At 45.1% G+C, this 10,302-nt stretch overlaps 1 protein-coding gene across 1 annotated transcript; it reads right to left on the minus strand.

Annotated features, from left to right (window-relative positions):
• Nucleotides 1–2,404: 2,404 nt before the first annotated feature.
• Nucleotides 2,405–9,723, minus strand: LOC143296988 (uncharacterized). Its single transcript, XM_076609090.1, has 3 exons — nucleotides 9,658–9,723; nucleotides 7,027–7,951; nucleotides 2,405–5,379 (listed from the first exon to the last, which is right to left on the minus strand). The coding sequence occupies exons 2-3, from the start codon at nucleotides 7,945–7,947 to the stop codon at nucleotides 4,615–4,617; spliced, it is 1,686 nt and encodes a 561-aa protein (XP_076465205.1). The 5' UTR covers nucleotides 7,948–7,951; nucleotides 9,658–9,723; the 3' UTR covers nucleotides 2,405–4,614.
• Nucleotides 9,724–10,302: the final 579 nt, after the last annotated feature.

The following is a 10,302-nucleotide window of genomic DNA, read 5'->3' on the forward strand; positions in this document are numbered from 1 at the left end:
CTGTGTGTGCGTATGTGTTAGGGTAGCTGTTAGATGCACATGTATGTTAAAATGTATGTATGCATTGTGTGTGTGTGCGTGTGTGTGTGTGTGTGTGTGTAGTCAGATTTTGGTGTGTGCATGTAACATTGATGTAATGTTTTATGTTAACAAAAGCGTTTTTGCAAAGCACCTAGAGCACCATTTCTGGATAGTGTGCTATGTAAGCATCCATTATTATTATTATTAATGATAACTGGACATCTATCAGCGTTTTCCTTTGACATGTATTGTGAGTATTGTATTGAGCACAATGTTTTTGTGTGTTCGTTCATAAATTACTGTCGGTGTTTGATGTCTGTGCAGGGTAATGTTTGGGAAGCTATCATCTTAGTGTTTAAATGCACGTTTTACAAATCAATTTTTACAACCTACAGCGCAATATAGCGTATTTCATATGGAAAGGCTACTATGAAAATTAGAATTATGTGACAGAATGTCCACAACTCACACAGAACCGCTCCTTCACTCGGACACTGCATTTTATCTCTATCTCTCTCTCTCTCTCTCTTTCTCTCTCTCTCTCTCTCTCCATCGTGAAGGCTTAAGCCGTTTCTTTGTTTGGTGAGTACGGGTGTAACGTAACGAAATCTCTCCCCTATCCGAAACTCAGTCCCCTGTCCTCCCCAACACCTCCTCGCTTTTTTTTCCAGTACAAAGAACATCAGTCCAAAGAAGAAGAAAAATGATTATTTGCTGAAGACACTGATGACATCTGTTTCTAAGAAGAAATGATATCGGGCAAAACCAGCAACAACACTAATGGCATCAGAACGGAAGGAGGAAGGAAAAGAGAAATACTGATATATATTCCTGTACATGTCCTTCCATCACAGACAGTAACAACCGATATTGTGATATATATAGAGAGAGGAAGAATAAGACGAAGTAGAAGAGAGAGAGAGAGACAGACAGACAGACAGACATACAGAGATTTTAGGTAAGGGAAAAAGGGAAAGGAAAATAAAAGATATATAGAGAGAGAAAGGTGGGGGGGGGGAGAGAAGGAAAGAAGGAAAAATATGAAAGAAAGCTGAAATAAAAATCGGGAAATAATAAGCAGACAACCATGAGTAGTTCGTCGGGACACTGTGACCCACCCTCATAATCAAAGGGGGCAAATCCAGATCTTGGAAAAGCAAAGGGTGTTTTTATTTCGATAGCCTCCCATGCATTGATCTTCCGTTCACTGACTCCTCACCCACACACACAATCTCCCCTCCCTCTTTTCAACAACCAACAGTTGTGTGTGTCGGTGTGCGGGCATTGTGTGTGTGTGTGTGTGTGTGTGTGTGTGTGTGTGTGTGTGTGTAATGTTTCCTTTGCTTTGCGTAGACATCGTACATTAAAACCTTTTTTTTTTTTCTTTTTGCTTAAAAAAAACCAAAAAACAAAACAAAAACAAAAACTTCAAAACCTTCTTCACATTTTCAAGTATATTTTGTTTGTTTGTTTGTTTGTTTTTTTCACATCATACTTCTCTCTCTCTCTCTCTCTCTCTCTCTCTCTCTCTCTCTCTCTCTCTCTCTCTCTCAATAATTATTGCGTTTACGCCTCTTTGTCTATCTGTCTCTGCATCTGTCAGGTCGAACCAGTGCGCTCAGATTCTCTCGCTTCCTAGGCGGACGCGTTTCCTCTGGGCCATCACTCCACACGCAGCCCACGGACTCAAAAGTGGGCACTCCTCATATATCTGAATTTCTTGTCCCTGTGCGCAGGCTTCTTCCCACCTATTTCTGGGACCAAAACAAGGAGGGGGGGGGGGATCGACTCGTTGATAGATCTATACATATATCCTACCTGTCTCTTTGAAGCCCTTCGTTTTTATGAACGGAACACCTTGCTGTATCATAAAATCGAGTCAACGGATTTAATGTTATTAGACGTAGGTCAGTCAGCAACAGATATCGACTCGAATTGTTGTCGAAAACTTTAGAAGTGCTACTAGTGGTGGTAGCTGGCCTACAGTAGTAGTAGCAGAAGTGGTGGTGGTGGTGGTAGTTGTAGCAGCAGTAAGTAGTATTATCATAACCATTACTACTACTTCTATTGCTACTACTACTATTCTATTATTGTGATTATCCTTTCTAAACACTATTGTTATGTGGGTGGTCTTGATAGATGCTGCACATGATATTGCTGTCACAACGTTGGTCAAGGGATATCAGAACGAAAATGTCTTTTGCACACAAACATGCCAAATAGCAGGAGAGGAGTATATTGTGTGTTCGTACACACACACACACACACACACACACACACACACACACACACACACACACACACATATTACAGTGCATTAAAACACACGCAAAACAGAACACATTCAAAGCAGAAAACGGAACACAGACAATCATAATGCAGTTACGCAACCACCACTATTGTACTGTTTTTTTCTATTACAAGAAGCAATCACAACATACGAAATGGCTCATCCGCTCTTCCAGTAAACACGTCTACCATCAAGGGTTTTGCACTGAATCCACTTTTGTGCACAGAACAACGATGACACACGAACTTTTCCCCAGTTCTTCGTTGACTCCACAGTAAAGACCAGCACATAGCCGTGGTATAGCCTAATCACTGAGTCAGGAAACACGTCTTTTTACTAACAACTGCTGCCATTCTCAAGAACTGTCCCCAGCCATCTGTATCACAGTGTTAATTGAATCTGTTTAAGTTCTTCCCAAAGTCCTGTCATCTGTTCGAGCATTACTGAATTCCGAACTTCTGTTGTGACCAAAAACGTACAATACAATACAATAGAATACAGTGTTTTGTGGTCAGCTACTGAGCATGGTTACGTTACAGTACAATACAATGCAATACAATACAGTACAATGCAATTTGTGGTCAACTACTGAGAATGGTTTCGTTCTGTATTGGCAGCAGTGTCCATAACACGGGGAACAATTTGGTGAAATCAAAGATGTCTTCATCAAGCTACCTATCAAAAGTGTGTTCGTGTGGCGTTATTGACCGGCTGAGGACCATCAGTTCTTCATTGCATGGATCTCCCTCAATACCATGATTTGGTTTCATTTTTGTTCATGTCATAGATTTGCCCTTAATCCTTTGACTACTGGACCTTGGTAAAATATCAGATTGGCTTCAGTTTGAACAGCCATTCCTTACATTTTTGTACTTTTTAATGACGTCTGTAATTGATCTTTGCTGAACAAAGGTACCATAATACCAAGACGAAGAAGGTCAAATAGAGAAATTTTTTTGTCACTGACACCCAGAGACCCAGGCTTTGAAACAGAACAACAAAATTCATTTTGCCTTAATGTAAGTTACCTTTGACATTGTAGGGACCCACGGGTACAGTTTTACGTGAAGGTTAAGTTATCTTCATGTATTCAAGACACGCAGGGTGCACTCAGGCAGCTAACCCAATATTTAAAATTAAAAATCCCGGTGATCCCCTTCTGCACGTGTTCTTCTCACTGCACTACAGTTCAGAGCATTGTGGAAAGAGTTCGCAAAACACGGGATATCCGCAAAGCACACCTGTTTTCCCTCAACAAAAACAACGCCACAAAAGGATCCACGAAATTTACCTCTGTTCCGTGGGCAGTCACCCTTGGCAGGTAGTAAGGGCAAGTTTGGGTTTGGAGACCCCAGGTGGACTCAGTGTTCCTGATTACCGGGTATTGCTTACCCTCGGGCAGTTTGCCTTGCTTCAGGTAATTTGCCCGCAGGTACAGCATTACCCGCAGGCACGGTGGTCTCTTGAATTCCCTGGAGGAATCTGGTGAACAGTTCTTCAATGTGGTGCCTCAGTGACTCTACAGAGGAAGAAAAAAAGAAAGAAAAAGACCCAGACGTGTAATCAGTCTTATCTCGCTGAGGTGACAACAGCCCTTCACTGACGATCCTAATCGTCAGCAGCAATCAAGGAGATAAAACTATGAAGGAACCTGAGTGTCAAGTTACAGACTCTCTTCCCAAAACAATGAGGCCTGGCATGCGCTGTGCACGTGCCATGCACACAGCCAGGTGTATTCCATCCTGCTGTCACAGACAGGAATTTCAGTGCCAGTCAGCAAGAATGTTATCTGGGGCATGATCCCAAACCAGACTGTTAGTTAACTAGTGTACACTTGAACAGCTTGAAAGACAAACAAACAAACGGACAAACATACCAGCAATAAGTTGTTTTGTTGTTTGGGTTGTTTTTTTTTTATACATATCCATACTCTCTCTCTCTCTCTCTCTCTCTCTCTCTCTCTCTCTCTCTCATACACACACACACACACATACACACTACCAAATCAAGCAGGGCAAATTCAAAACGTCTCTGTCTTCGTCCACTTCCATCTAAAGGCTACAATTCAGCAAAGGAAGAAAACGCCCCCAAAAATCTTAACTACTCTCCCAGTTTTGCCGTGCACGGCAATTACTATTGGCTTTCAACATTTCCCTGCTGCTTATGATTTTTGTGTTTTGGGACACTGAGAAAACGTGTGGCTAAGGATCAGCGTTGATCAAATTACTCTCAACCAACAGTCACCTCCATACACGCCTTTCACATCTCAACGACACAAGATCTCTCTGAGTTCATCTCGGGGTTTAAAACATTTTCGGCTCTTTGCAAACACTTTCGTCATACCAGCTCTGAATATCTGAATACCATTTCCTGTTGGAGGACAGATTGTGCAATTTGTCACAAAGATTGCACAAGCTCTTTTCCTCTGGGTGTTTCGTTGACTTAACCCAGTGCGCTTTTCGCCATAATAGCTGAGAATATATTTTTCTGCTTGCTACCAATTCCACCAGGAACTCGGAGAGCTGCTTCACACTGTCGAACCAGTCCGTGTCGATGTAAGTTCCTTCCGGAAAGTAGGACGCGTAGTCCGTGCCTCCTCGCACCACCGGAAGTAGGTGCGTCTTTTCCTGCCATGCACGGTAAAACACTTCCGTCACACGATCTTCACACAGGTCGTCCTCAACCGCCAAGAGAAAGAAGAACTTTTTGGTGAGATTGTCAGAGCACGGGGTGCCCGCTTTAGCACATGATTTGTTGGAGCAAGGACCGAACTCAGTGACACGAACGTGCTTACTGAGTTCTTCAATGAACTCGTTCCTTTTGCTGGAGGTGGTGGTTTCCGGACAGGTCCGAGGCATCCAGGCCACAGCACGGCTCTTCAGCTTGGTCAGGGCGTCAAAGTATTCCAAGGGCTTCACCTTCTTGGCTCGCTTCAGCAGGCCGAACGGCTGCCAGATGTCAGAGCCGCTCCGGTAGGACCAGGTCCAGTTGAAGGCCGACTTCCACGCGCCGCGCCACACGTCTCCACGAGGAAGCGTGCGAGGACCCATGGCGTGCAACACAAATACCTGTAAAGCGAAATGAAAGTATTGTATGCATTTACTGTTTCACTTTCAAATTCTCAGGGAGGCGTCACTGCGTTCGGACGAACTCATCCACATACGACACACCGCATCTGCTAGGAAGACGTCTGACTAGCAGCATTGTTAACTCTGTCAGGCCTTGAGTGTGTGTAGATATATATATATATATATATATGTATATATATATATATATATATATATATATATATATTGTGTACCTGTCACAGTGGGTTCCTTCTACAGAATTTTGCCCAGAGAAAGGGTGAGACCGGGAATCGAACCCAGACCCTCACGGACACAGTATAAGCAGATAAGCATCTTAACCAATCTGCCACCTTCCTTCATATACACTGTATTCATTAATAACAACAGAAAGAGGAGGGAGGGGGGAGAATAGGACGTTGGGGGCCTCATAAAAATAGAAAAATGAGGGGAAATGGGACGCTAGAGCCCCCCACCCCCATCCCCACCCCCACCCCACCCCAAACTCCGCGACTAACCCGTTATTGTCATCAGTAGGGGGCTTAGTAGGTGGTGTCCTAAGTACGTTAAATCAGAACAGGCACCACTGAACACCACCGAAGTGACTCAGCAGCAGTGCATGGTCTCCTCTGGTGGTGTGGCCTCCTGGCGACCTAACATCGATGGTTTCTTTCGGACTACCGACATTGGGAGTGTGACAGACGAACCCGGGTGTGGCTGTTTTTAGAGGACTCGGAATGAGCGGCGTGAGAGCAATGCCACTGAAATGGTGCAGATGACGGAGTAGCACAAAAAAAAAAACAAAAAAAAAAGCGAAACAAAATGACATTTAATAAAGAAACGTTGATTTTGTCGAATGTTCCCGACACGAAAGTGGTGGAGTAATAGTTTGTTGGCAAGATGAAACGCTCGCAAAAAAATATTATGCATTATAGCCCTATACCCAGGACGAGTGTCACTGCGTTTAACTTATATATATATATATATATATGTGTGTGTGTGTGTGTGTGTGTGTGTGTATGTGTGTGTGTGTAATATGTGTATGTTTGCGTTTACTACATTCTTCTTCGTTCGTGGGCTGCAACGCCCACATTCACTCGTACGTACACGAGCGGACTTTTACGTGTATGACTGTTTTTACCCCGCCACGTAGGCAGCCATACTCCGTTTTCGGGGTTGTGCATGCTGGGTATGTTCTTCTTTCGATAACCCACCGAACGCTGACATGGATTACAGGATCTTTAACGTGCGTATTTGATCTTCTGCTTGCGTACACACACGAAGGGGGTTAAGGCACTAGCAGGTGTTGACCTGGGAGACCGGAAAAATCTCCACCGTTCACCCACCAGTCGCTGTTACCGAGATTCGAACCCGGGACACTCAGATTGAAAGTCCAACGCTTTAACCACTCGGCTATACCGGCATACATAATCTCATAATTTTCAAACGCTTCATGTGGAGGGAGTGGGAAGTGGCGGGTGGGCGCCCGCGCGCGCGTGTCTAAGTGTGTGTGTGTGTGTGTGTGCGTGTGTGTGTGTTTTGACGTGTGTGCGAGCGCGCACGCGCGTTTTGACGTGTGTGTGTGTATGTGTGTGTGTGCGCGCGCGAGCGCGTGTGTGTGTGTGTGTGTGTTTGTGTTCAATGACTCACCTGATCACGGTCAGCTTTAACAGGCGGGGACCTTCCCCTGTGCTCACTTTCAAAGACGACAGCGTCAGCTCTCATGCCCCCAGGCAAAGGGTGCACCAGCTTGCAGCGGGAGTCAGGACAGTTCTCCAACGCCTTCCTCCTCCGGCTGAGAACACGCTCGTCGTCCGCTTCATACCACGTGATGACCTTCTTCTTCTGCTCCTCCACACCCTTCGTCTTGGACTCGATGAAAGGAGACACGAACGCGTGGACCGGGGCGTTGTTCAGATTGGAGAAACTGGTCTTGGGTCGTAGAGGGGGAGCAACTTGTGAGGAAGGGTCAGCTTGCTGGTCCTCAGTTTCAACTTTCGGTGAGTGAGATTCTGTGCTGTTGGAAGCTTCCTTTCTCGTGGGGGGCTGGGTGTCCGCCTGGGAAGGTTCGGGAATCCCCATATCAGCTTGAGCAGCAGGTGGTAAAGACTCGGGACTATTTGCGGCATCGGTGATGTTTTTGTCTTGGGCGTCCTGGCTTGCCGGCGCCTCGATCCCTTTGGATGCAGCGGCTTTGGTGTTGTTGCGGACATGCCCTGTGTGGAGCTTTTTAGGCAGCTCGTCTTTGAACCACTTGGCCTTGCTGGCTTTCTTGTCGTTTTTCGCGTTCTTCTGATCCGCGCCTTTGCCGTTGTTATTCTTCTTGCCTTCCTTCCCCGAGGAGGAGAGTGTTTTCGCGTTCTGAGTGTTGGTGTTGCCTGGAGGGGCCAGTGCGGGGATGGACTGAGCTCTGACGACCTCGTCCTTGGGGAGGTCGACCATGGAAAGCTTGGTGGGGTACCGGGAGGGCTGGAGGCTGAGCATGAAGACGCAGCAGAAGAAGACGACCACCATGAAGGTGGCGCTCAGGCAGCGGAGGTCCCCCGTCCGGAGTGCGCCCAGCCGTGCCATGGAGCTGCCCAACACACACACACACACACACAGTTTCAGTTTCAGTTTCGGTTTTGTGTTTCAATGAGGAGTCATTGCGTTCAGACAAACCCATATACGCTGCGTCACATCTTCCAGGCAGATGTCTGACAGGCAGCATAACCCTACGCGCATAGTCAGGTCTTTAGTGCGTGTATATGATTATGTTTGTGGGCCAGTCAAAGGACAACACGTATGTCGCCATTTGGTTCTTTTTCAGTGCGCCTTGTGCGTGCTGCACTCGAGACCTCGGTTTTTTGTTTGTTTGTTTGCTTTTTTGTTTGTTTGCTTGTTTGTTTGTTTGTTTTTCTTTTCTTTTCTTTTTCGGTCTCATCCGAATGACTAGACGCTCATTTTGATTTTCCAGTCATACGTCAGAGACAGGACGAGACCTGGATTCGAACCCTGAGGTCCTATACATGCACTAAGCGCATGTAAGAGAACCCACGGCACAAAAAAGGTCACGTGCTCTAAGTGCATGCTGCACACAGGTCCTCGGTTTATCGTCTCATCCGAATGACTAGCGTCCAGACCACCACTCAAAGTCTAGTCGAGGGGGATAAAACGCTGGCGAGTGTGGGGTGTAATGTCTGGAATCTACCATAGAACGAGGTGCTAAAGCGACAGATATCATTATCATAACTTAAAAAGTAAGTTGCAAGCAGAAGAGGGTCAAACTAACAAAAATCAGTGGCAGCTCAACTAATCGCATCAGCATAGTTGTCGATTGACAGGCAGATGACTACTAGTGATATTTGTTTCTAGCCAGTTGTATTGGCCCAAATACGGCAGCCATTTCATCTTCAGAAAACACGTAGCTTGATCATTAGAACCGCTTGATATCATGCCACTCTGTTCACTCTTCGTGCTATGTTTTCATCTTTGTTAAAAATGTACATTCATGTTATAGTTGCTTGGTATTATTGCTTTTAAACGCACAGACTTTATGATAATTTAATCTTCACAATATGTTTTGAAGTATCTTATGTTCTTTTGAACTGTAGATTCAACGGTTGGAATATTGTGAGACTTATCCACGGTATTGGTTACAAAGGGACAAAATTAGAAGGGAAATACATGGAGGGGGACTTTTAAAGCTTGAACAGACTACAGATTAATTGTCGCTGATGTCTGACTTAACACCTGAGAGTTTGTTTTTGTTTTTAACTTGAGATTAAGGTCCGTTTATAGACACCGCCTACGTACCTCTCTTCCACAGTCAATCCAGGTAGGGGTGAACAAAACGAACTGATTTTGGGGCTCAGTTTATCACGATGGCGACACACGGCTACTAATCAATACGATGTCCGCACACTGTGAAAATCGACTGATGAACACATGCACATAGCCGACATCAAACAGGAATATTATGCACAAGCTATGTAAGGCTATCATCCTTAACATACAATTGAGTCTGAAGGCTGTGGTTTCCGCACACGATGCGGTCAGTTTATAAACATATCTTCACATGCAGTAATTCAAGATAAATCCACTGCAACAAGAGATCAACCCAAGAACACCAAAGATATCTATTCGTAGATTGATTAAACAGCACACGCGAACACGGCACAACATTGGAGGGGGGAGTGGGGGGAGACATATAGTAGACATACACAGCCAGAACTGAGATGGATACCGGATGAGACATGTGGTACAGATATATGATGGTTTATATTGAAGCCCCCGGCCTACCTCCGATGCAGTACGGGTTTTCCGATGAATAACGATCGAGCGTGCCTGTCCTGCAGCGTGCTAGCCTGTCGCCCCATGTGTGCTGAGAGCAGGAAGGGGGGATGAGTTTTAAACACAAAGCATGACCCACATCAGTTCCTCGGTTCGTGTTTTAATCAGAATCTGTCATCTATGGTAGGTCATCGGCGTCAAAAGGAACGGCACGATTTTTTTAACCCCCCAATAATAAGTTTAGTTGAAGACATGTTGATTCTGTTATGCTGTCACTCGTGCAAATGCTCACCCCTGACAGTTTTGATTATGGTGGAAAGGACATTCCCCTTTCATGAGGTGTTTGTAAACCTGACCACAACGGCAGTGTAACTGCTGACCCTCCGTTGGCAAGAACGATATATCACTACTATGTTAATCTGAATTACCTGAAACTATTCCAAAATGTTCAGTCAGATGCACGTAAACCTTAATCACATATATAAATTTCCTTTTCTACAATCATCAGTATACCTGTGTGTGACGGGACATGAAACACAACTCATAATTCCTTTTGAAATGTTGGGAAAATGGCTGTGTTTTTGCAAGATGGTGTGTAAACACCTGCGATGAACCTGGCTCTTTTCATGTTTTGAGAGGTGGGAGCTCCCAGTG

The sequence above is a fragment of the Babylonia areolata genome, chromosome 22 (genome assembly GCF_041734735.1).
Source record: "Babylonia areolata isolate BAREFJ2019XMU chromosome 22, ASM4173473v1, whole genome shotgun sequence".
Lineage (NCBI taxonomy): Eukaryota > Metazoa > Mollusca > Gastropoda > Neogastropoda > Buccinidae > Babylonia > Babylonia areolata.

What these genes read in the sequence shown, in the direction of transcription:
- LOC143296988 (XM_076609090.1), bottom strand. Translation starts at nt 7,947, where the DNA reads ATGGCACGGCTGGGCGCACTCCGGACGGGGGACCTCCGCTGCCTGAGC. An exon ending in TTAAAGCTGACCGTGATCAG is followed by an intron (nt 5,380 to 7,026) that starts GTGAGTCATTGA and finishes TTCGCTTTACAG; the next exon opens with GTATTTGTGTTGCACGCCAT.